The sequence below is a fragment of the Pseudorca crassidens genome, chromosome 2 (assembly GCF_039906515.1).
Source record: "Pseudorca crassidens isolate mPseCra1 chromosome 2, mPseCra1.hap1, whole genome shotgun sequence".
NCBI lineage: Eukaryota > Metazoa > Chordata > Mammalia > Artiodactyla > Delphinidae > Pseudorca > Pseudorca crassidens.
This window is the reverse complement of record NC_090297.1, coordinates 180,536,470-180,563,987: the sequence shown is the minus strand read 5'-3', so window position 1 is coordinate 180,563,987 and position 27,518 is coordinate 180,536,470. Positions and strand designations below refer to the sequence as shown.

Genomic DNA, 27,518 nt, shown 5'->3' with positions numbered 1-27,518 from the left:
TAATTGAGATTTCTATTTTAAGCTAGTAGATGTGCACATTCACAACTTGATTACAGGTTAATAATAATGGCCAACATTAATTGATAGCTTATAATGGGTTGACACAGTTATAAATGTTTTATGTGTATTTATGTATTATTACAACAGTCCTCTGAGGTAAATCTATTATTCCATTATTATTTTTTCAGATGAGAAAGATTTGAGGCTTAGAAAGGTTACTTGTCCAAGGTCACATAGCCTGCAATTTAAAGAATTGGGATTCATTTCCAGGTGGCTGGGTCCAGGGTCTGTGCCCCTACCTATGATGCTGTTCTGCCTCTGTAATGTGGAAATTTATATTCTAAATAATGATGTAAAAGAATTTTAGTATAAGTAGGAATATAGGTAAGATTTAAGCCAAAATGTATCCTTGTATTTCATTTTTTATTGTCACTTTTCTCTTTGGACAGGTTGTGTTAAAATTTCTCTTTTTTTTATTTTATCTTTTTATTGAACTATAGTTGATATATAATATTGCATTAGTTTCAAGTGTGCAGCAAAGTTATTCAGATATATATATATATATATATTTTTTTTTTTTTAGATTCTTTTCCATGATAGATTTGTTATATCTGTGAGTCTGTTTGTGTTTGAAAATAAGTTCATTTGTATTTTTTTTAGATTCCACATATAAATGAGAATAATATTAGTCTTTGGCTTACTTCACTTGTTATGATAATCTCTAGGTCCATCCATGTTGCTGCAAATGTCAATATTTCATTATTTTTATGAGTGGGTAATATTTCATTGTGTGTGTATATATATATATATATACCACATCTTCTTTATCCATTCATCTGTCAGTGGACATTTAGGTTGCTTCCAGGTCTTGGCTATTGTAAATAGTGCTGCTGTGAACATTGGTGTGCATGAAACTTTTTGAATTAGTTTTTGTCTTTTCTGGATATATGCCCAGGAGTGAGATTTCTGGATCATATGGTAACTCTATTTTTACTTTTTTTAAGGAACCTCCATACTGTTTTCCATAGTGGCTGCACCAATTTACATTCCCAACAGTGTAGGAGGGTTAAAATTTTTTGATTCTTTCTATTGCAAATACCTGTAACATTTGTTTGGAACTCAGATATGCATTCAGAATATAATACAAATCTCACATTAATATGTCTGTACATCATACCTGTTCATTTTTTCCTTTTCTTACTTCCCTTGATACTGCCCATATATATTGGCCTTAGTAGCTTAGTGTTAAGCATGCAGTCAAGTACAGGTGATTTACTTGTGTCTTAATGTCTTATAAGTTGGAGAGGTCTTGTAGGAATGAACTGTAGTGAAGTATAAATTTTTCTGAGTGTACTAGATTTGTAGTGCCCTTTCCAGATTACCTTCTTTGTGAAGAGAGATGAAAATATATAAGATACATAACATATTATATTTCCTTTTACAATATTTTTAAAAGGTCTGCCAAATCTGAAAATTCCTTTCAATTCATGGCTTCTAAATAAACTGTTAATCAGGAGATTTTATTCCACTGTCAAATTTCAGTCACTATGTAGTAAATGTACTGAATTTAATTTTAATTTCTGTCTTTTTATAGGAAAATATGAGAGCCACACACGTGTTCACACAGGTGAGAAGCCCTTTGAGTGTGATATTTGTCACCAGCGCTATTCGACAAAGTCTAACCTAACTGTTCACAGAAAGAAGCACAGTAATGAAACAGAATTTCATAAGAAGGAGCACAAGTGCCCTTATTGTAATAAACTTCATGCAAGCAAGAAGACTTTAGCCAAGCATGTTAAGAGGCAAGTATTATCTTGCTTCCGTAATATACTTTAGTGTGCCTTCTAATTTAAATACGTAGTGAGCTAAAAACATCTATGGGGTGCTTGTCTCCAATTTTTTCATTGCTTACATTTTCTAGACTACAAATTTATTAAGAAAAGAACAGCAAATGTTAGTTCATATTTTTTACTATTGCTATTGAGATGAAGTTTTTTGATACTGAAACAAAAACTACAGTCTATGCTATAGAAGTTTAAGATACAGAATTTTTGTTATCCTGGGTTTTCTGTCTTGGGTTTTGGCAAGTATGTTTTCAACCTATATGATTTTAGAACTGTAGGAAACTTATTCTGCATGCTCAACTTTGTCTTTAGTGTATGCAAATTTGTGGGAGAAAGAATATTTAGTATAGTATTGCATATTTAACTTTGAGAAATTAAATTTACTGAAATACAGACTAAAACAAGTCAAGTGAATGGCATTGAAGATTATCTGTGAATAGATAGGTTCCTGAATATATGTAAAGTATGATTATGCTTCACTTTGACTATTTCTGCATAACTTTAAGCACACATATTCATATATTAAAATAATAGCGATACCTGTATTCTTGAAGTACTCAAATGTGCCTGTCTCTTTAAGAAAGGAATCAGTGCCTGATTCTTGTAATCACTGTCAACATATTAGATAGAATATTGACTTAACTAATATAATCTTTTCCTGACAGCCTTTTAATTTTTTTCTTATAGATTTCATCCTGAAAATGCACAAGAATTTACTTCCATTAAGAAGACTAAGAGTGAAAGTTGGAAATGTGATGTAAGAGATTTTAATTTGTTGTAGAAAACCAAATTAAATGTATTGTGACCTTTTGGGAAAGTAATTAAATTTTAAAGTAATATAAACTTAGCTTATATCACTTTTAGAATCTCTCTTTTATACAGTGTTATCCTAATATTTTTGTAAATTAAGCCTGGTATGAGTTAGTTTTTGAATGATGGACCTGAAAAATAGAAATCCTAGTTTTTATTTTTATTGTAATCACTATACCATGTTTTTACAGTTGTCTGAAACTGTGATGTTACTGTTGCACAGAATATAAAATGTTAGAATTTTCCTTCCATTTCTGGTTGTCTGTTGCTATATATCAAACCACCTCAAAACTTAGTGGCCTTGAATTACCATTTCATTGTATCTCATCATTTTGGGGGTCAGTAATGTAAATGGGGGCAGGATTTTGCTAGGCAATTCTTCTGTTCTACATGGTGGCAGCTGAAGTCACTCAGTTGTTTTCAGCTGATGGATGGTCTGTATGATCTGGTCTGGTTTGGGGCTGCTTCCAAAGTGCCTCACTCACATGGCTGGAAACCTGGTGTTGGTCAACAGCTAGAAGCTCAGCAAGGACAGCTGGCTTTTCCTGGGGCTACTTGAACTGCCTTCTGGCATGGCAGCTGGGCTCCAGGAGTGAGTGTGTGTTTGTTCCAGGAAGCCGAGGTAAATGCTCTCAGGCTTCTTATGGCCTCACCTCGGAAGTCTCAGAGCACCACTTCTAACATGTTCTGTTGGTCACACAAGGCACTACAGCCTAGGAAGATATAAGGGGAGTGGAATTAATCTCCATTTTACAATGATAGGAGTAGCAAAGAATTTGTACGTATTTTTATTCTACCGCAACTCCTAAAGTACTTTTTCATTATTTAGGTAAATATTGTTTAAAGGAGTAATCAGATATCATTTTGTTTACTCCTAGGCTTCAACTTATATATTGGGTTGGCCAAAAAGTTCCTTCAGTTTTTAAATAAAAATAAAAGACGCATTTTTCATTTTCACCAAGAACTTTATTGAACAATGTATCCATTGTTTTGTTCCACTACCTTCAGCCATTTTTCTGGCAACTTCATAATTCCATCTTCCCAAAACTTTTTATCTTTTTAAGCAAAGAACTGTACCAGGTGCCTTTTACAGTCTTCCAGGGAATTGAAATTTTTTCAATTAGAAGAGTTTTGTAAAGACCAAAATAAATGGAAATCCGAAGGTGCAATGTCTGGTGAATACGGCAGATGAATCAGAACTTCGCAGCCAAGCTCTAACAGTTTTTTGCCTGGTCACCAAAGAAACATGCGGTCTTGTGGTATCCTGATGGAAGATTATGTGTTTTCTGTTGACTAATTCTGGACACTTTTCATCAAGTGCTGCTTTTAGTTGGTCTAATTGGGAGCACTACTTGGAATTGTTTGGTTTTCCAGAAGGAGCTCATAATAGAGGACTCCTTTCTAAACCCACCATATACACAACATCACCTTCTTTGTATGAAGACTGGCCTTTGGTGTGGTTGGTGGTGGTTCATTTCACTTGCCCCATGATCTCTTCTGTTCCGCATTATTGTACAGTATCCACTATTCATCACCCACCACAACTTGTTTTAAAAACAGAACGTTTTTGTTATGTTTAAGTAGAGAATCGCATGCGGAAATAGGGTCGAAGGTTTTTTTTGCTTAACTTATGTGGAACCCAAACATCAAAGCAATTAGCGTAACCAAGCTGGTGCAAATGATTTTCAGCCTTTGATTTGGATATTTTGAGTATGTCGGCTATCTCCCACGTGGTATAACGTTGATTGTTCTAGTGAATGTCTCGATTTGATCGCTATCAACTTCAACTGGTCTACCCCAACGTGCAGCATCGTCCAGCGAGAAATCTCCAGCACGAAACTTCACAAACTACTTTTGACACGTTTGATCAGTCACAACACCTTCTCCATACACGGCACAAATCTTTGCGTTTCAGCTGTGTTTTTACCTTTCTTGAAATAATAAAGGGTAATATGCCGAAAATGTTGCTTTTTTCTTCCATCTTCAATATTAAAATGGCCACACAAAAATTCACCAAGTTTGATACTTTTTAAAAAAAATGCACACTGATATGACAGCTGTCACAATACAATCTAACAAAATTTTTTGTTTTGTTTTGTTTTTTGCGGTTAACAAAATTATTTAGAATGAAGTTAAAGACAACTAAGTGCTACTAGAGCCATCTGACGCAAAAAACCAAACGAACCTTTTGGCCAACCCAATACATGACAAGATTCTCACCATTTCTCTGATTTCAGCTTCTAGGAATTGAAGTTAATTATTAATTATTTGGATCTTTATAAGATGGTTTCTTCTCCTTACTAAGTTTCATCATCCTCAGCTGCAAAATGATAACAATTATATCTACCTCTTAGGTTTATTGTGAGAATTAAGTAAAATAATCCATGAATTACTTAGCATTGTGCCTGTTATATAGTACATGCTGTGCTGTTGTTGTACCTGGAGTATAATACATGCTATGTTGTTATACCTGGTGTATAGTACACGCTGTGTTATACCTGGTATATAGTACACACTGTGTTATACCTGGTGTATAGTACATGCTGTGTTATACCTGGTTTATAGTACATGCTATGTTATACCTGGTGTATAGTACACGCTGTGTTATACATGGTGTATAGTACATGCTGTGTTGTTATACCTGGTGTATAGTACATGCTATGTTGTTACATACGTGGCGTACAGTAGATGCTGTGTTGTTATACCTGGTGTATAGTACATGCTGTATTGTGGTGGTTGTTATGCTTGGTGTTTAGAACATGCTATATTGGTACAGCAGTTCCTCTTCCCCTTTTCTAAATCTGATGTCTGCCAAATTTATTTAAAATGTTGTGTCTATTCTTTCTGACCACCTCAAGAGATAAACTTTTTAAAGTAATTTTTCTGAAGTTTCTTACTCCTATTCCTAATCAAATATATGGCAAGCATGATAAAACCTTTATTCATATCATTGATTTAAAATATAAATTTTTTTAACATCTTTATTGGAGTATAATTGCTTTACAATGGTGTGTTAGTTTCTGCTTTATAACAAAGTGAATCAGTTATACATATACATATGTTCCCATATCTCTTCCCTCTTGTGTCTCCCTCCCTCCCACCCCTCCAGGCGGCCACAAAGCACCGAGCTGATCTCCCTGTGCTATGCGGCTGCTTCCCACTAGCTATCTACCTTACGTTTGGTAGTGTATATGTGTCCATGCCACTCTCTCACTTTGTCACACCTTACCCTTCCCCCTCCCCATATCCTGAAGTCCATTCTCTAGTAGGTCTAGTAGGACACAGTCTTTATTCCTGTCTTACCCCTAGGTTCTTCATGACAGTTTTTTTTTTCTTAAATTCCATATATATGTGTTAGCATACGGTATTTGTCTCTCTCTTTCTGACTTACTTCACTCTGTATGACAGACTCTAGGTCTATCCACCTCATTACAAATAGCTCAATTTCGTTTCTTTTTATGGCTGAGTAATAGTCCATTGTATATATGCGCCACATCTTCTTTATCCATTCATCCAATGATGGACACTTAGGTTGTTTCCATCTCCGGGCTGTTGTAAATAGAGCTGCAATGAACATTTTGGTACATGACACTTTTTGAATTATGGTTTTCTCAGTGTATATGCCCAGTAGTGGGATTGCTGGGTCATATAGTAGTTCTATTTGTAGCTTTTTAAGGAACCTCCATACTGTTCTCCACAGTGGCTGTATCAGTTTACATTCCCACCAACAGTGCAAGAGGGTTCCCTTTTTTCCACACCCTTTCCAGCATTTATTGTTTCTGGATTTCTTGATGATGGCCATTCTGACTGGTGTGAGATGATATCTCATTGTAGTTTTGATTTGCATTTCTCTAATGATTAGTGATGTTGAGCATTCTTTCATGTGTTTGTTGGCAGTCTGTATATCTTCTTTGGAGAAATGTCTATTTAGGTCTTCTGCCCACTTCTGGATTGGGTTGTTTGTTTTTTTTTGTTATTAAGCTGCATGAGCTGCATGTAAATTTTGGAGATTAATCCTTTGTCAGTTGCTTCATTTGCAAATATTTTCTCCCATTCTGAGAGTTGTCTTTTTGTCTTCTTTATGGTCTCCTTTGCTGTGCAAAAGCTTTTAAGTTTCATTAGGTCCCATTTGTTTATTTTTGTTTTTATTTCCATTTCTCTAGGAGGTGGGTCAAAAAGGATCTTGCTGTGATTTATGTCATAGAGTGTCCTGCCTATGTTTTCCTCTAAGAGTTTGATAGTTTCTGGCCTTACATTTAGGTCTTTAATCCATTTTGAGTTTATTTTTGTGTATGGTGTTAGGGAGTGATCTAATCTCATACTTTTACATGTACCTGCCCAGTTTTCCCAGCACCACTTATTGAAGAGGCTGTCCTTTCTCCACTGTACATTCCTGCCTCCTTTATCAAAGATAAGGTGACCATATGTGCGTGAGTTTATCTCCGGGCTTTCTATCCTGTTCCATTGATCTATCTTTCTGTTTTTGTGCCAGTACCATACTGTCTTGATTATTGTAGCTTTGTAGTATAGTCTGAAGTCAGGAAGCCTGATTCCTCCAGCTCCGTTTTTCGTTCTCAAGATTGCTTTGGCTATTCAGGGTCTTTTGTGTTTCCATACAAATTGGGAAATTTTTTGTTCTAATTCTGTGAAAAATACCAGTGGTAGTTTGATAGGGATTGCATTGAATCTGTAGATTGCTTTGGGTAGTATAGTCATTTTGACAATGTTGATTCTTTCAATCCAAGAACATGGTATGTCTCCCCATCTATTTTTATCATCTTTAATTTCTTTCATCAGTGTCTTATAATTTTCTGCATACAGGTCTTTTGTCTCCTTAGGTAGGTTTATTCCTAGATATTTTATTCTTTTTGTTGCAGTGGTAAACGGGAGTGTTTTCTTGATTTCACTTTCAGATTTTTTCATCATTAGTGTATAGGAATGTCAGAGATTTCTGTGCATTAATTTTTTATCCTGCTACTTTACCAAATTCATTGATTAGCTCTAGTAGTTTTCTGGTAGCATCTTTTTGATTCTCTATGTATACTATCATGTCATCTGCAAACAGTGACAGCTTTACTTCTTCTTTTCCGATTTGGATTCCTTTTATTTCCTTTTCTTCTCTGATTGCTGTGGCTAAAATTTCCAAAACTATGTTGAATAAGAGTGGTGAGAGGGCAACCTTGTCTTGTTCCTGATCTTAGTGGAAATGCTTTCATTTTTTCACCATTGAGGACAATGTTGGCTGTGAGTTTGTCATATATGGCCTTTATTATGTTGAGGAAAGTTCCCTCTATGCCTACTTTCTGCAGGGTTTTTATCATAAATGGGTGTTGAATTTTGTCGAAAGCTTTCTCTGCATCTATTGAGATGACCATATGGTTTTTCTCCTTCAATTTGTTAATATGGTGTATCATGTTGATTGATTTGCATATATTGAAGGATCCTTGCATTCCTGGAATAAACCCCACTTGATCATGGTGTATGATTCTTTTAATGTGCTGTTGGATTCTGTTTGCTAGTATTTTGTTGAGGATTTTTGCATCTATGTTCATCAGTGATATTGGCCTGTAGTTTTCTTTCTTTGTGACATCCTTGTCTGGTTTTCGTATCAGGGTGATGGTGGCCTCGTAGAATGAGTTTTGGAGTGTTCCTCCCTCTACTATATTTTGGAAGAGTTTGAGAAGGATAGGTGTTAGCTCTTCTCTAAATGTTTGACAGAATTCGCCTGTGAAGCCATCTGGTCCTGGGCTTTTGTTTGTTGGAAGATTTTTAATCACAGTTTCAATTTCAGTGCTTGTGATTGATCTGTTCATATTTTCTATTTCTTCCTGATTCAGTCTTGGCAGGTTGTGCATTTCTAAGAATTTGTCCATTTCTTCCAGGTTGTCCATTTTATTCACATAGAGTTGCTTGTAGTAATCTCTCATGATCTCTTGCATTTCTGCAGTATCAGTTGTTACTTCTCCTTTTTCATTTAATTCTATTGATTTGACTCTTCTCCCTTTTTTTCTTGATGAGTCTGGCTAATGGTTTATCAATTTTGTTTATCTTCTCAAAGAACCAGCTTTTCGTTTTATTGATCTTTGCTATCGTTTCCTTCATTTCTTTTTCATTTATTTCTGATCTGATCTTTATGATTTCTTTCCTTCTGCTAACTTTGGGTTTTTTTTGTTCTTCTTTCTCTAATTGCTTTAGGTGCAAGGTTAGGTTGTTTATTCGAGATGTTTACTGTTTCTTAAGGTAGGATTGTATTGCTATAAACTTCCGTCATAGAACTGCTTTTGCTGCATCCCATAGATTTTGGGTCGTTGTGTCTCCATTGTCATCTGTTTCTAGGTATTTTTTTATTTCCTCTTTGATTTCTTCAGTGATCACTTCGTTATTAAGTAGTGTATTGTTTAGCCTCTGTGTGTTTGTATTTTTTACAGATCTTTTCCTGTAATTGATATCTAGTCCCATAGCGTTGTGGTCGGAAAAGATACTTGGTACAATTTCAATATTCTTAAATTTACCAAGGCTTGATTTGTGACCCAAGATGTGATCTATCCTGGAGAATGTTCCATGAGCACTTGAGAAAAATGTGTATTCTGTTGTTTTTGGATGGAATGTCCTATAAATATCAATTAAGTCCATCTTGTTTAATGTATCATTTAAAGCTTGTGTTTCCTTATTTATTTTCATTTTGGATGATCTGTCCATTGGTGAAAGTGGGGTTTTAAAGTCCCCTACTATTAATGTGTTACTGTCGATTTCCCCTTTTATGGCTCTTAGTATTTGCCTTATGTATTGAGGTGCTTCTATGTTGGGTGCATAAATATTTACAATTGTTATATCTTCTTCTTGGATCAACCCCTTGGTCATTATGTAGTGTCCTTCTTTGTCTCTTCTAATAGTCTTTATTTTAAAGTCTATTTTGTCTGATATGAGAATTGCTACTTCAGCTTTCTTTTGGTTTCCATTTGCATGAAATATCTTTTTCTATCCCCTTACTTTCAGTCTGTATGTGTCTCTAGGTCTGAAGTGGGTCTCTTGTAGACAGCAAATACATGGGTCTTGTTTTTGTATCCATTCAGCCAATCTGTGTCTTTTGGTGGGAGCATTTAGTCCATTTACATTTAAGGTAATTATCGATATGTATGTTCCTATTCCCATTTTCTTAATTGTTTTGGTTCGTTATTGTAGGTCTTTTCCTTCTCTTGTCTTTCTTGCCTAGAGAAGTTCCTTTAGCAGTTGTTTTAGAGCTGGTTTGGTGGTGCTGAACTCTCTCAGCTTTTGCTTGTCTGTGAAGGTTTTAATTTCTCCGTCAAATCTGAATGAGATCCTTGCTGGGTAGAGTAATCTTGGTTGCAGGTTTTTCTCATTCATCACTTTAAATATGTCCTGCCAGTCCCTTCTGGCTTGCAGAGTTTCTGCTGAAAGATCAGCTGTTAACCTTATGGGGATTCCCTTCTGTGTTATTTGTTGTTTTTCCCTTGCTGCTTTTAATATGTTTTCTTGTATTTAATTTTTGACAGTTTGACTAATATGTGTCTTGGCGTATTTCTCCTTGGATTTATCCTGTATGGGACTCTCTGTGCTTCCTGAACTTGATTAACTATTTCCTTTCCCATATTAGGGAAGTTTTCAACTATAATCTCTTCAAATATTTTCTCAGTCCCTTTCTTTTTCTCTTCTTCTTCTGGAACCCCTATAATTTGAATGTTGGTGCGTTTAATGTTGTCCCAGAGGTCTCTGAGACTGTCCTCAGTTCTTTTCATTCTTTTTTCTTTATTCTGCTCTGCAGTAGTTATTTCCACTGTTTTATCTTCCAGGTCACTTATCCGTTCCTCTGCCTCAGTTATTCTGCTATTGAGCCCATCTAGAGTATTTTTCATTTTATTTATTGTGTTGATAATCATTGTTTCTTTCATCTTTAGTTCTTCTAGGTCTTTGTTAAATGTTTCTTGCATTTTGTCTATTCTATTTCCAAGATTTTGGATCATCTTTACTATCATTATTCTGGATTCTATTTCAGGTAGACTGCCTATTTTCTCTTCATTCATTAGGTCTGGTGGGTTTTTATCTTGCTCCTTCATCTGCTGTGTTTCTATCTTCTCATTTTGCTTATCTTACTGTGTTTGGGGTCTCCTTTTTGCAGGCTGCAGGTTCGTAGTTCCCGTTGTTTTTGGTATCTGTCCCCAGTGGCTAAGATTGGTTCAGTGGGTTCTGTAGGCTTCCTGGTGCAGGGGACTAGTGCCTGTGTTCAGGTGGATGAGGCTGGATCTTGTCTTTCTGGTGGGCAGGTCCACATATGGTGGTGTGTTTTGGGGTGTCTGTGGACTTATTATGATTTTAGGCAGCCTCTCTGCTCCTGGGTGGGGTTGTGTTCCTGTCTTGCTAGTTGTTTGGCACAGGATGTCCAGCACTGTAACTTTCTGGTCGTTGAGTGAAGCTGGGTACTGGTGTTGAGATGGAGATCTCTGGGAGATTTTCGCCGTTTGATATCATGTGGAGCTGGGAGGTCTCTAGTGGACCAGTGTCCTGAAGTTGGCTCTCCCACCTCAGAGGCACAGCACTGACTCCTGGCTGCAGCACCAAGAGCCTTTCATCCACACGGCTCAGAATAAAAGGGAGAAAAAGTAGAAAGAAAGAATTAGTAGAAGTAGAAAGAAAGAAAGAAGGGATGGAGGGAGGGAGGGAGAGAGGAAGGAAGGAAGGAAAAAAGAAAGAAGATAAAGTAAAATAAAATAAGATAAAATATAATAAAGTTATTAAAATAAAAAAATAATTATTAAGAGAAACAAACGGATGGATAGAACCCTCAGACAAATGGTGGAAGCAAAGCAAAGAACGAAGATAAAGTAAAATAAAATAAAGTTATTAAAATGAAAAGTAATTATTAAGGAAAAAAAGAAAAAAAAATGGACAGATAGAACCCTCGGACAAATGGTGGAAGCAAAGCTACACAGACAAAATCTCACACAGAAGCATACACATACACACTCACAAAAAGAGGAAAAGGGGAAAAAATCATAAATCTTGCTCTCAAAGTCCACCTCCTCAATTTGGGATGATTCATTGTCTAAAGGAGGGAAGGAAGGAAGGAAAGAACGAAGATAAAGTAAAATTAAATAAAGTTATTAAAATGAAAAGTAATTATTAAGAAAAAAATTTTTTTAAAAAACGGACGGATAGAACCCTCGGACAAATGGTGGAAGCAAAGCTATACAGACAAAATCGCACACAGAAGCATATACATACACACAAAAAGAGGAAGAGGAGAAAAAACCATAAATCTTGCTCTCAAAGTCCATCTCCTCAATTTGGGATGATTTGCTGTCTATTCATGTATTCCACACATGCAGGGTACATCAAGTTGATTGTGGAGCTTTAATCCGCTGCTTCTGAGGCTGCTGGGAGAGATTTCCCTTTCTCTTCTTTGTTCGCACAGCTCCCGGGGCTCAGCTTTGGATTTGGCCCCGCCTCTGCGTGTAGGTCGCTGGAGGGCGTCTGTTTTTCCGCTCAGACAGGACGGGCTTAAAGGAGCCGCTGATTCGGGGGCTTTGGCTCACTCAGGCGGGGGGGAGGGAGGGGTACGGAGTGCGGGGCGGGCCTGTGGCGGCAGAGGCCGGCATGACGATGCACCAGCCTGAGGCGCTCCGTGCGTTTTCCCGGGGAAGTTGTCCCTGGATCACGGGACCCTGGCAGTGGTGGGCTGCACAGACTCCCCGGAAGGGGGGTGTGGAGAGTGACCTGTGCTCGCACACAGGCTTCTTGGTGGCGGCAGCAGCAGCCTTAGCGTCTCATGCCCGTCTCTGGGGTCCGCGCTGTCAGCCGCGGCTCGCGCCCGTCTCTGGAGCTCATTTAATCAGTGTTCTTAATCCCCTCTCCTCGCACACCAGGAAACAAAGAGGCAAGAAGAAGTCTCTTGCCTCTTCGGCAGGTCCAGACTCTTCCCCGGACTCCCTCCCGGCCAGCCGTGGTGCACCAACCCCCTGCAGACTGTGCTCATACCGCCAACCCCAGTCCTCTCCCGGCGCTCCGACCAAAGCCCGAGCCTCAGCTTGCAGCCCCGCCCGCCCCAGCGGGCGAGCAGGCAAGCCTCTAGGGCTGGTGAGTGCCAGTCGGCCCTGATCCACTGTGCGGGAATCTCCCCGCTTTGCCCCCCGCACCCCTGTTGCTGTGCTCTCCTCCGCGGCTTCGAAGCTGCACCCTCCGCCACCTGCAGTCTCCGCCCGCGATGGGGCTTCTAGTGTGTGGAAACCTTTCCTCCTTCACAGCTCCCTCCCACTGGTGCAGGTCCTGTCTCTATCCTTTTGTCTCTGTTTATTCTTTTTTCTTTTGCACTACCCAGGTACGTGAGGGGTTTCTTGCCTTTAGAGAGGTCTGAGGTGTTCTGCCAGCGTTCAGTAGGTGCTCTGCCGGAGTTGCTCCACGTGTAGATGTATTTCTGGTGTATCTATGGGGAGGAAGGCAATCTCCGCATCGTACTCCTCCGCCATCTTCCCGGAAGCCCTCGATTTAAAATATAAATTTAATGGATTTAGAAATGTTGACCAGGATTAAGATAGTGTGATTACTGTATGATCTTAGGAATTAGCCTATTAGAAATGTAAGGTGTTGAAATTTAGCTAACTTTAGTACTAATTTAAAATAAATTCTTACTGTAATTCCTCCAAGGTATTTTTTCTGCACAATAGTTGATTATACTTCTGGTAAGTTTTTTCTTTTAGGAGAAATTTCTCTTTAGCTACTTGAATATATGTGTTTATTTCTCATCATGAGCTTTGTATTTTTATTTTAAATTCAGGTTCCCTTACATTTTATGTGCATTTTCTTTTAGATTTGTAAGAAATCTTTTACTCGAAGACCACACTTGGAGGAACATATGATTCTCCATTCTCAAGATAAACCTTTTAAGTGTACCTATTGTGAAGAACATTTTAAATCACGATTTGCACGGTTAAAGCATCAAGAGAAGTTCCATCTGGGTAAGTAGATTAATTTTCCTAGGAGCAGCATAGCAACTGTTGGTGGTCACGTCGTGCTGGAGGAGGCCGCTGCTGTTGAATCACTAGGAGAAGGAGGTCATGTATGTGGGGAGGGGTACTGGATTTGCTGCTGTTCTTGGAGATGAGTAAATATGGGGTTTGTTTTGTTTTGTTTTCTGGTGGCAGATGTGTTCATGGTCATAACTGCATTTATTTATTGTTGATTGTTGGATAGGTTTGTGAGTGCCTGGGGGTAGGCATTTTTGTCTTGGAAAAAACTCATTTTTCAGAGAGTGTAGTAAACTTAGTATATTTGAAATTCAATATTGTATTTGATGAATTCTCTCCCTCGTGCTTATGGCCAAGGTGGAGACTTGTGTTCCAGATGGTAGTACAGTTAGGTACATTTATGACAGTTACTCCCAATAATGAATTATTATCTTTCAAGTAGCCTTTTCCCTATCCTATTCAATGTTTTTATTGACAACTTGGATAAAAATAATATATTTCATGCTTTATCAATATGCTACATGACATAAAGCTGGCAAGGGTAGTTGATACAGCAGAAAATAAAGAAGTAAAAAAAAAACTCTCTGCTTTAAAAAAAAAGTTAAAATTAATTAAGAATAAATACAAAGTTGTACACATGGGAATGATCTGACTTTTTTTAATCATTAGGAGTTGCAGAGCTTTAAAATAGTACAGAATCCAAATGCCTCACTTTTCAGATGGGGTTATTAATAGCAGAGGCACAGTCTGAACCAGTAACGTCATATGACTGACAAAAACAACTGTAGTTTTAAACTACATTAATAAAAATGTTCAGAATTAGGAAGGTAATCATCTGGCTGATTTTAAATTGATCTGGAATATTGCATTCATTTATGGATAACACATTCAAAATGGATACTGACATATATTCTAGAGGTGGGTAATTATGGCAACATAGGGCTTTAAAATCATGTCATCTGAAAAACTTTTGAAGGACCTTGAAATATTTTGTTTGGGAAAGGGAGACAGGACAGCCATCTTCAGATATTTTCAAGGCTGTATTGCACAATGAGGAATACAGTTGCCCCTCAGTATCCATGGAGGTTGGTTCCAGGACCTCTCCAGATACCCAAATCCAAGGATGCCCCAGTCCCTTGTATAAAATGGTGTAGCATTTGCATATGACCTGTGCACATCCTCCTGTATACTTTAAATCATCTTTAGATTACTTATAATACCTAATACAATGTAAATACTATTTCAATAGTTGTAAATACAATATAAATGCTATGTAAATGGTTGCCAGTGCCTGGCAAATTCAAGTTTTGCTTTTTGGAACTTTCTGGAATTTTTTTCAAATATTTTCTATCTGGAGTTGGTTGAATCCACAGATATCGGGGTGGGGGGGTGAAGCAAGCTGAGTTATACTTCTTTTTCACACATCCTTTGTCATCTTTTCAGTTTGCCCTTCAGTAGAAGTCTGTCTTCTCTCCAGTGATTTGGTAAAATCATGGTGAAATTTTGAATCCAGCTAAGGTCAATATTACTGTAAGAAATGTGTATTTAATTTTGTACGACTAAACAGAAATGTGCCACAGTCTTTTCGGTAGAGGCAGTGTCACTAAGATCTTTTGGCTCTAAGGAGCAGCAGTGCCTTTCCAAACCATGAGCTCTCTTAGTGTTCTGTTGGTTCTTTAAGGCTTCTCATTACCTCCTTTCCCCAGAAATTCGGTATGTAACATTTTTTAGTTTGACCCGGTCTGATTTCAAACTAGGAACTGGCTGTTTCAGTTTATAATAAACTCATTAGTTTATTCAGCTTTTGTTATATTAGATGCCTGGTGCCATACTCAGTTTTGGGAATATAGAGATGATTGTATCCTGTCTGCTGGGAATAAAATAAACACTCTAGAAGGGAAGAGAAAACTATAAATAAATAAGTGATTGTGTAAAATAATAATAATTGTGTAAAAAATAATAATAGATTGTGTTATGATATATACGTTAGTAGTGGTAGGCATGAATTTATAACATACGTATTAAATTTAACATAGTATCTATTCTTAAAGTTTAGATGCACACTATTTTTTCCTTTTTAGGTCCTTTTCCATGTGATATATGCGGTCGCCAGTTTAACGACACTGGAAATTTGAAACGCCATATAGAGTGTACCCATGGTGGAAAGAGAAAATGGACTTGCTTTATCTGTGGGAAATCAGTACGAGAAAGGTGAGGAATTATCTAAATACCCAGAAACATCCTGGTACTGTTATGTAGAAATAATTAATGAATGTATTTTATAAGGATTAGGGTAACACAAGACACAAGATACCTGAATTATGCTTTAATTTGAAATTTAAGGATAAAAGAAATTATGTAATATGTTGTAGAAGGTTGTTTATTCATTCATTTATTTATTTTAAAGACATAAGCTACAAAGACAGTGAGACAGAAAAATGACAAGAGCAACACAGGTTTGGAAGCTAGAAAGCAGATGTATCAGTGGTAACTGACTTAGCAGATCTGAGGAAGACAGATCCCAAGGTGGCAATGGAGAAATTGAGAACCTAGCTTACATCCCAGAAGCCACGAAAGGTATGGGAACTGGCAGTCTCAGATGCCTCTGGAACTAGGGTGAAGGACAGGCGGAGTAAGGAGCACTAGAGTCAGAACTGCTCTAGAAGTTAAGTTAGATCATTGGCTTCTCTTCCGTCACCCACACAGGCCGTTGCTGCTGGACATCTTGGCTTTTAGATTTTACCCTTCAGACAGTAGATTAGAAAACAATTCCCTGAAAACATGAGCAACCAAAGGACAAATATATTCCCTGGTAAATAATACACCCAGACCACCTACAGTGAAACACAGAGTCATCAAGGCCTACCCATGCTCCCTGATCCTCCCATCTGTGTTTAGCCTATCACACTTAATCATGAGCAAACAGTGAAGAATTACAAGACGCAGAAGGAGAACCTTTAACATGGGAGATTTATTCCAACAGAAAACGAAACAAAAACTTGAAGGAAACATTATGCAGGAAGAAGAAAACTTGCAAAAAAAGAAGTAAACAATTACTAATATCCTCAGTTGAAGATATAGAATCCATTAAACAAGAACAGGATGTTATACAAATGAGTCACTGACATGACAAATCAGAACTCCCAGAAATTCAAAGCATGATCCACAAAGTAAAGACCTTAACAGATGGATTGCAGGACAAAGTTAAGGGATCTCCAAAAAAGTAGAGCAAAAAAATACAGAACTGAAAAGTAAAGATTAGAACATTTGGAAACCAGGCAAGAGGTCCAGAAGGAAAGAACAGAGAAGATGGAAGGGAATAAAATCATCACTGAAATAGTTCAAGATGATTTCCCAGAACTGAAAGATATGAGTTGCCAGACAGAAATGACACATTAAATGCTTAGGACATTAGGTGAAAATAAACCTACTCCAAGGTGCAGCACTATGATGTTTCAGAACACTGGGGACAAGGAGAAGCCTGTCTGTGCTTCTGTTTTTTCTAGGGAGAAAGTCACACACATGGAATTAAGAATGAGAGTTACTCGGACTTCCCTCTGAGCAGCAGCCCTGGAAGTAAGGTGGTCCAGTTGTACCTTCAAAATTTGGAAAAAAAAGAAATTCCAACCTAGAATTCTGTTCTTAATCAAACTGTCAACAAGTCTGAGGATAATAAGGGTACTCTTCATGATGTCAAAAAATTAGCTTTCACTGTAATCTTTCTCATGAAGCCCCTAGAAGGTGTGCTTCACCAGAATGAGAAAGTAAACTGATGAAGAGGAAGACCAGGAAACCGGACTTTTAATACAGTAAAGAGGCAAAGGGAGTTCACGGGAGGATGGTGAATGAAGATCCCAGGGTGTCACATGTGCAGGATGGTGAATGAAGATCCCAGGATGTCCCATGTGCAGGATGGTGAATGAAGATCCCAGGGTGTCACATGTGCAGGATGGTGAATGAAGATCCCAGGGTGTCACATGTGATTATGTGATGGGTACTGAGTCCACACTCTTAGTGGCCGTGACCCATGACATGTTGAGGGTAGTCAGTGCTAAGATCCCTGCTGACATGTTTCCTCTGTTAACTAGTGGACAGAACGCTGGAGTAGGTCTGACCCCAAGGCTTTATTGTTTTACTGTGGTAAGAACATTTAACACGAGATCTACCCTCTTAGCACATGTTTAGGTGTACAATGTGGTGTTGATAACCACAGGCACAATGCTGTACACTGGGTCTCTAGAACTTACTCATCTTGTGTAACTGAAACCTCATACCCATGAACAGCAACTCCCCATGTCCCCCTCGCTGACCCAAATTTTCATCTGTATTCTGCTGGCTGTATAGTACCTGTATGCTTAAGAGGCTCCTGCTGTTGTCTGTATGCCTGGCTGCTTGATTTAACTGAGGATACTCATTTCATTTCACAGAAATGTTCTTTTGTGACCTGTCCATGAGAACTAGACGTAGGTCATGGTACACCTAGGAGCCAGATATACACAGCAGCCTACTCACTTTGACCGTGTCTCTGCCAGATTCCAGTACCAGGTCCCCTCCAGCCAGCCAGATGCTCTGTTTGGGATGAACCCTGTGCTTTGCAGTATTTGGTCGTGACTTTACTGCTGACAGGCTGGAAAGGGCTGGTGCCAACGCTCAGGGAAGCTGAGCAGCCAGGCCGACACGGAGACCCTGCTGCTATTACCTTGTGGGCCCTTTATCCAGTTGTGGCCATATTGTTAGGTTTGTGCTTGCTACTCAGTTTTTCAAAAACATACGATACATAGTTTAGTGATTTGTACTATATAGGTAGTAAAGCAAAGAAAGGGCATACTTACATAAATGGTTATTTCTGAGAGAGGGACGTGGTGGGGGATAGGACCAGGGAGGAGCATGTGGGGAGTTGTAAGGGATGGGAGTGTTCTCTGTCTTATCCTGCATATCAGCATTTGGTAGTGTTCTTTAAACAATATGTGTATATTTATATTCTTCAGTATATAGAAGTTCATTATTTTAAAAAGATTAGAAATGCCACTTTCCTAAAAAAAAAAACAAATGGGTATGATGGCAGGAAAATCAATGTGCTATATTTATATGAAAACTTGTATTTACAGATTGGTAAATTATAGTTTATCTTATGCATTATAAAATTTTTTCCCTTAAAGGTCTTCCTATAAAAACAAAAAGCAAACAAACCAAAAAAGAAAACAACCTTTCCATGTGTTTTCCTTTCTTCACCCCCAGAATAACTTTGTCCATCCTTACTCAGCAGTGTATGTACGTGGGAAATCTCCGAATGTTAGAACTGTCGGAAATGCAGCAGTGGTTACACAGTGGCCCATCCAGGGTCGGTAGGGCTAGCAAGAGTTGTGTCCTTTATTTGGTTTCCCTTTATAACGTTGGCATCTGGAAATTACAAGTGCCTGTAAAGTTTTCTTTGCCTTAAAACATTCTTTTAACAAGTTTTGAGCACATATTGGAAAGGAATAGTACTGATAAACTGGATTTCTTATATATTATTAAACACTGTCCACTAAAATTAACATCAGTTTCACCTAATCAGTAGTGACAATTGAGCATTTTTCATTTGTATTTCTTGGAAGTTTACATAAGCTATATATTAAATCTTAGAGCAAACCAATGGCAAAGGAGGCCAAAGTTAAATTATTTGCTTTTTTTAAGGAGAGAGACATAATAAACATGTTTATTGTGCTGGTGCTACTAATCCAATAAAGAGCAAACATATTGTAGGAAAAAGGGAATAATTGACATCGTTATCTGTTAGCTTGAACACTGTTCTAGTAAGCTTTCTAGAAATCTGTGTTTAATACATACATTGGCATTAAAAAATCCATAGCTAAATATATATATATATATTTTTTTTTAATGCAGAACTACTTTGAAAGAACATTTGAGAATCCATAGTGGAGAAAAGCCTCATCTTTGTAGTATTTGTGGGCAAAGTTTTCGTCATGGAAGCTCGTACAGGTAGGTCAAGCCATTTTTTTCCCCAATATTAGGTACGATAAAATTATATCTCCACTTTAACTCTCTTTTCTTATCATTGCGTTAGTCGTTTGATGAATTAAAACATGTTTTAGAACTTGTGATAAGCAAAGTTGTGCAGAAAACTGTAGACTTTTGCCCCTACCTTTTAATATTCATTTTGTAGTATAAAATATTTTAAAATATTTCCTCATCACTAAGTTTGGTGAATGCTTTACTAAGTCATTGTCATTTAAATATTTCATTATTTTTCTTTGAATCAAAATTCATGAAAACTCTGGTGTTCTAAAGTTGGTGTGTTTTTTCAGTACTAATTATCAAAGAATATTTTGATGTGAAAATATGACAAAATTGAAAACTCCAGGATTCTCAGTTTTAGAATGTCTTCTGAGTAATAGTTGTAACTTACGTAATATTTGTATAGCTGAGTGCTGACTACAGTTGCAATTTATGAAAAGTTTTTTAATGAATAAATAATAGATTACTTACTGTGAGATATGTATACAATTTCAAATTTTGTTAATATTCTTAAGAATCTAGTTTTTACACTATCATTTCTTACTTACCTCTTTTTAAGTTTAAACAGAATGTTTCCCCTTTAGATGTAGTCCAGTCCATTTACTGGTTTTAGTCATAGGGGAATCAATACCTTTGGACAACTTGAATGGGAAGGCTGTTCATTTCACTAGGATGTATTGATATATAGTTGGAGGATTGTGGGGATAAAAGTAATTGAAATTAAATGAATTTTAATAACCTATTATAATAACCTTTTATAATCTGTTTTTGGGTGACTATGAAATGAGCCACACTTTATTTGTTTAGTGTGAAGAAAAGTAGTAAAATGTGATTGTCAGAAAGTTGATTACTTATTAAATTTGCTAAGTTCTCAACTGTCAGTGTATAAGTGGTGTCAGTTGTCCAGAATAGGATTAATCCTTAGTAATTTGCTATCATCATATGTTTAAGTCACTTGTGCACTTACCCCCTGTGTCCGATTCTAATTCCATCTGATTCAGTCCTCCTTTTGCTCCCTCTGCAACATCGGCTGACGCCCCTAGACATTTGGTAGGTTCCCAGAAGCAGATTTAGGATCTTAAAGTCAGGAAGGAGTATCATCCAGAGGTCGTGGGAGCCTGTGCAGATGTTGAAGTGCTGCTTTGAAACTGGTGAGTGGGAGCCCTGGAGTCAGGTGGTGTAAGTGGGAAGGACCCTGAAAGTCAGAAATGGAGCAAATAATGGGTGAGCGTGGTTGAGTAAGCAGCCAGCTCTTGTTATTTAGAGTTAACCAAGTTTTTTCCTTCTGTGTCACTAGTGTCAATGGGCTTCAATTTTTTTTTTCCTTCTGTGTCACTAGTGTCAATGGGCTTCAATTTTTTTTCTTTATAGACTTCACTTACGAGTACATCATGACGATAAAAGATATGAGTGCGATGAATGTGGGAAAACGTTCATCCGTCACGATCACCTTACAAAGCACAAGAAAATACATTCAGGTGAGGCGCGTTTTGTAATGATGTTTCCAAGATCCTTTTCAAAAACACCTGAAAACCACATCATGTTTATTTTGGCTGTAATTTAAATGATTTGGTATATTTGGTCACCTCTTTGTAATGCTGATTGTAAAAACCTTTTTTAAAAAGCATCTGAAAGAGACATAATTTTGTGACATGTTTTTTGGTCACTGTAATTTTAATCATTTGGTTATCCTTTATGACCACAAACCGTATTTTAAAATTTGTTTTAATCAAATTCTCAAGGTTTGCATTTTGCATATTATGTAGATATGTGCAGTAATTACTATTGGCACTTCTTTGAAGGAAGAAGCCAAGATAATATTTCTCATTTTGATTGGATTTGAAAGAAGTTAGCAAAACTTGGATGCTTGAAGAGAGTTATTATAATTGGGGTGTTAAAGTTGAGTACTAGTGAATTTTTGAAGCCCTATCTTTGGAAGAGTACCTTAATAATCCTGATCAATTTCAGATCTTTATTCTGTATTTATAATTTTTATACTCTGGGGATTCATTTCGTATTTTCCTCTCAGATTGATGTTCAGGAAGTGCTAAAAGAGCCACCTATATGAGCACAATAATGGGAAAGAGCCACCTCTATGAGCCCAGTAGAACAGGTGATTATTATTATTATTTTAAACATAATTAAAATATAAAGTATGCAACAGATATAACATTTTCTTAAATGACCCCAATGAAGCAGGTTGCGGTTGTTATAGCCACTTTTAAGAGATGTTGAAGGTCTGATGACTTTCTCACTGGAATTGCGCATTTCCATTTTCAGGAGAATTCTAAATTCCTAATCCTAGAGGTCACATGGTTTAATTGCACACGGGTGTTAAGTTGAGGCTGGTTTTTAAAGGCCAAGCCTTTGTAACTGGATATAAGAATAGAGATGACATGGGGCTTCCCTGGTGGTGCAGTGGTTGAGAGTCCTCCTGCCAATGCAGGGGACATGGGTTCGTGCCCTGGTCCGGGAGGATCCCACGTGCCGCAGAGCGGCTGGGCCGGTGAGCCATGGCCGCTGGGCCTGCGCCTCCGGAGCCTGTGCTCCGCGGTGGGAGAGGCCACAACAGTGAGAGGCCCGCATACCGCAAAAAAAAAAAGAATAGAGATGACAAATTGGACTCATCTAGAATTTTCCTTTATATTTGTATTTTGGCTCATTGCAAATGTAAGAAATCCCCACAGATGAAAAATCTTTTAAAAGTAAAGCACAAAGATCTGAAAATGTTCAGGTCCTTTTTATAAACATAAGACAGCCTCATCTTAAGTGTACATTCATTTGAGGTTTTTGATATCCAGACTTACATATTCCTAAAACACATCCTGAGTTTTGAGGTCCTTTCATTTATCTTACTCTGTTACACTGAACGTCAGGGTTTGAAGTGTACAGCAAAAGGCTACTGATTCCTTCTCCAAGTGGGGAGGAGGCTTCACACCCATAAAAATAAGTACAGAGTCATTGAAGGAAGATATTTGAGTAAGAATATAAGGCAAACAGCCCAGATAAAGGGTGGCTTTACCTTCCTGGTATATGTTTTCTACCGTGTTATCTTACTGTTGGATAATTTGTTTCTGGGGATAAAAAAAAAATTGAAATGCACCTTATAACGAAAATATTTGGGTCTTTAAGGTGAGAAGGCTCATCAGTGTGAAGAATGTGGAAAATGCTTTGGTCGTAGGGATCATCTCACTGTCCATTACAAAAGTGTACACCTTGGAGAGAAAGTGTGGCAAAAGTAAGTGAAAAGGCAGAGTTTCTCATCATCATTACCTTGATAAGTCTGGGTTGGAGGAAAGTTGTCTCATAGTTCATTTTATGTAATTGATGTTGGGTTAATCAGTGATTTTTCTCTAGCTTCTATAGCTTTTCTGCAGACCTAAAGGAATTGAATGTAGCATATTTTTCATACTTGTTTTCGGTTGATTCAATGGCTAGGAGGAGGTAGACATTGAAGTGAATGACTAGTATAAAATCTTGGCTTTCTTTGGGGATTTCATTTATGTTTGGTTTCAGGGGCTCTTGGAGAGCTAAATATAAATAAACATACTGCCTACATATATTGTCATTAATGTGACAGCAGTTACTGGAAAATATTTGTTGTCAGAATTTAAACCTCTTTTTATTCACACTAAACATTTAAAATGGTATTTTATTTGAAGGAGGTATGTACTGTCTTTGAACATCAACTTTTTAGCACAGTTTAGATATCCAGGCTTAACTGAGATTAGTTGTTGAGTTTAAAATGTTCAAAGAAGTTCTGTTCTTGGACTAGGTACTTGGAGCAAATGGTAAGTAATAGACTTGGTCTAGGGTGTCAAGAAACTTAGTGTAATGATATGATCAACAAAATACACATAGTATATGTAAATGTAGTAAATGATAGGCCAATTTGAAGAAGAGTAAGGAGTGTTGATTTGTATTTCTTTTTTCCATTTTCATGTATTGGTTTATTGTTTCTTTCATTGATTTTGTTCAGTGATACACTCATTGAATCAATGTATTCATTGTAGTCATTGAACTCTTGTATTCACTAGATACAAGGAATGCTGCTAAGTGTTGGGATATAAAGATATACATGATGCTGTCTGGAGTAGAAAATAAAAACTTCAACATATCGTATGAGTGGGTGGAAAATAGAACTGGAAACTCACTTGCTCCACAGATTCTATAACTGTTTTTCTCAACTCCTTTATACACTTAAAAATTATTTAGTACTTCGGGGGCTTTTGTTTATAGAAATTATATAATATAAAAATAACATTATTGTCTAAATAAATTATATAATCATATTAGAAATTAAAATGATTAAAAATTAAGTACTTATTAATTCATTTAAAGTAATAATATACCCATCATGCTAACATGAATAGCCATTTTATGGAAAATAACTACTTTACAGAACAAAAACAAATACTAAAGAGTGGCATTTTTAAAATATTTATTTATTTTTGGCCGTGCCGAGTCTTAGTTGTGGCATGTGGACTTCTTAGTTGCGACATGCATGCGGATCTTGTTCCCTGAGCAGGGATCAAACCCGGCTCCCTGCACTGGGAGTGCGGACTCTTACCCGCTGGACCACCAGGGAAGTCCCAAGAGTGGCATTGTTTCACATTTTTGTAAGTCTCTTTAATGGCTTCATAGAAGACAGTTGGATTGTCACATGTGCTCTTATGTGTTATTTTGTTTGAAGTAAATGAAGAAAATCTAGCTCACTCAGATACATAGTTGGTAAAACTAGGAGTAGAGGAATATTAAGCCTTCTTAGAAAATTGTGGTTGTTACCCTTTGCTGCCACACCAAAACTAAACCAGTGGTAGTTTCTTCAAGGTAGTTGCAAAGAGGAATCTGAAACAAGATTCATGAAGCTTTCATACTCTTCCATTCAGTCCATTGGTCTATCTTGTGCTCTGAAGTGGATTTTTAACCTACTGTAATATGCATTTGTCATTTGGAAAATAAGGGTTCACTGAGTTATGCAGATTTTCCCAATGTTACCACATTTCACAGTACAGGAACAACAAATCACACTTGTTAACATTGCTTCCAGTCTCTCAGAAGGAGAACTGGGAAGCTGTCAAGATCACAGGGGCAGATGCAAGTTTTCCAAAATTCTTAATTAGCTTGAAAGCTCAAATTTTATCACTGATAACAAATACTGTCAGTTTTTTACCTTGAAGTGACAGGCTTACTTCATTGAATTTTCAAGAAAATGTCTGCCACCTACTCAAGTCCAGCTGTACTCTGACTTCCGTTTCCTCAAGTGGAATGGTGCTCCGTGAGGGGAGGGATCCCTGGGCTCACAGCGGGTCTCGCAGGCGCCTCGAGCACACAGAGTACCCAGCGTGCAGTAGAGCTTCATGCTTCCCACCTCATCACGAGGTTAGCGGAAAGGCCACAGTGCAAAGGGTGAACTTTAATAAAGTTAGTAATTTTACTGCTTTATCACAGTTGTTTTTCTTTCTGTGAGTACATCGTGGTGAAAATGTACAGTGACCATTAGTACATTTTGGTATCACTACCTTGTTTAGAGCTGAGGCACCACCACTTTTACCCACTGTTCCTTTTGCTCTTTAGTGTAAATGTCAACATCGTGAGAAAAGCAAGTCATGTTTAAAGTATGATTTTGAAAATAATTTTGATCTCGTAGACCCCATGAAAGACCTTTGGGATCCTCTCCCCGCCAGCAGGGCCTGTGACCTATCTGCTGGCCTAGATACTTGTGGAACCAGAATCTGTATTCTCCATGCTCTGCAAGGGCTGCTAAGGGTGGATCTAGAATATGGAGCCTTACGATCATTTCGTGGAACCAACACTTACTTCTAAGAGATAAAAAGCCATTGAAGATTTTAAACAAGAGGATGACATAATTGGATTTGTATTTTAGGTACATCACTCTTATTGATGTATGGAAGCTGGATTAGTGGTGGATAAATCTGGAGGCAAGTAGATCAACCAGTTAGAAGGCTGTTATAATCTAGGAAAAAGATGGTGAGGACCTAAACTAGGCAGTAGCGTTAATAATGAACAGTGGAAGGTACTTATTTGACCAATATTTAGGCCTTTATTGAGGGAATGGGAGCAGTCACAGGTGATTCCTCTTTCCGAGGAGTTCCTGTTTCCAAGTGAGTGGTTGATTGATACCAGCCACTGAGTTAGAGAATATAACATAGGGAGATGATGAGTTTGGTGTATATTGACTTTGAGATGCTCAGTGCACACTGAAACATAAAATCCGATAGGTGGATAGTAGTCTACCTCTCAGAAGTGAAGTCTGGGCTGTGTATAAAGAATTACATGTGAGCACTTTATGTGCAGATTATTCAAGGAGAGAACGTGGAGAGTGATGAAGACTAGCACCCGCCCCCCAACCTGTCATTTTCAAATGTCTCTTCTTCTGAATGTTTTTAAATGGTAACTCCTTCAGTATCCTCTCCTTCACTTTCTGTTCACTGTTGTAAGCTGTTGGGATGTGACCTCTGACCTTACTATCCCTCTCCAGTTGCTATCAGTAGGAGTCTCTTATTGCCAAATCCAGTAGACCTGTTTAAATCCCTTTCATACTAGGCATCTCTGCTCCATGTGGAACTGTGTATCACTCCTGCCCTGAAAATCTCTGCTCTTCAGCATCTGTGTGAGAATGGAGAGATATATACATAGAGCCTGACCCATGCAGGTCCTTGTAGATTTTATCTTTTTCCTACATACACTGTGAGACAGTTTGTGTTTTGAGCATATCTGTGTTTAAAATGTCACTCTGTCCATAGTACAGACCAAGATTTCTTAGCCACAATACTACTGACATTGGGGCCTGGTCATTCTTTGTTGTGGGGTCGTCCTGTGCATTGTGGGATGTTTATCAGCATCCCTGGCCTCCACCCACTAGATGGCAGTGGCCAGTAGCACCTACCTACCCCTAGTTGTGAGAACCAAAAATGTCTTCAGGCATTGCCACATGTCCCAGGGGGGTCAAAACTGCCCCTAGTTGAGTTACCACTGCTGCTTTCTCTATGTGCCCGTGGGAACCCTGTTTGTATCTCTGTATTTAACATGGATATACATGGAATAAGATAAGCCAGGCATACAGGTTGCAAGTCTTTTGCTAAGTTTATCAATGACACTCCCAGTTCACTAAATCCACATTATCTTTTTAAATGTCCATTTCATCACGTAGAAGTAAGTTCCTAGAAGACAGGGTCTTGCCTGGTGTCTCTGTAGCTACTTTGTAAATGTAGAGTTGGATGAACTGAAAAGTGAGAATGGCATTTGAAACCCTAGGCATACTATTGCTATTTAATATTAGTAACAACATGCTAAACATTCCAGTAACACTCAGTGGATATGTTAAGGCCAGCTGTCTTCTAGAACATTATGGTAGCCTGTGTTTGATTTGTTTTTCCATGTACTCATTAGAAGTGAATTGCTTCCAAGGTGAGATGATATGGCTTTCCTAGTAACTATCACTTAAATGCTAATCATTTTACAAATATATTAATCCTAACAACTAAATTTTGAGTTTAGGATTGTTTAACTCACAAGTACATACTCTTAGGCACTACACTTTGCTTCTAAGTTAACTTCTGAGTAATTTATAGCTTTTTATGTCTATTAATCTACAATAAAAATAAAAGACTGGTATCTCATTCTTTTTTACTTAGGTGTAAAATTTATTTTAAGTTTATAATATTTATTTGTTATAAAGCGTACCTACCGAGGAAAAGTGTCCCCTTTTGATGAATGCAGATTTTGAGACTGCTGCAGTTTCATTTTTGCATCTATTTTAACTAAGGTACAATTTATATACGGAGAAATTCACTCTTTTTAGTGTGTAGTTCTGCAGGTTTTGACAAATGCATGCAGTCATGTA

General features: G+C 37.5%; 1 protein-coding gene across 2 annotated transcripts in view; it reads left to right on the top strand.

Moving 5' to 3' along the window:
• Window positions 1-27,518, top strand: part of ZBTB41 (zinc finger and BTB domain containing 41) — a 51,165-nt gene that overhangs the window by 8,521 nt on the left and 15,126 nt on the right. For both annotated transcript variants that reach the window (XM_067729822.1, XM_067729823.1), the window contains exons 3-9: window positions 1,595-1,802; window positions 2,532-2,601; window positions 13,477-13,624; window positions 15,715-15,844; window positions 19,520-19,615; window positions 21,023-21,129; window positions 22,784-22,889. In XM_067729822.1, coding sequence (XP_067585923.1) covers window positions 1,595-1,802; window positions 2,532-2,601; window positions 13,477-13,624; window positions 15,715-15,844; window positions 19,520-19,615; window positions 21,023-21,129; window positions 22,784-22,889 — 865 coding nt within the window. The remainder of the gene's footprint in view (window positions 1-1,594; window positions 1,803-2,531; window positions 2,602-13,476; window positions 13,625-15,714; window positions 15,845-19,519; window positions 19,616-21,022; window positions 21,130-22,783; window positions 22,890-27,518) is intronic.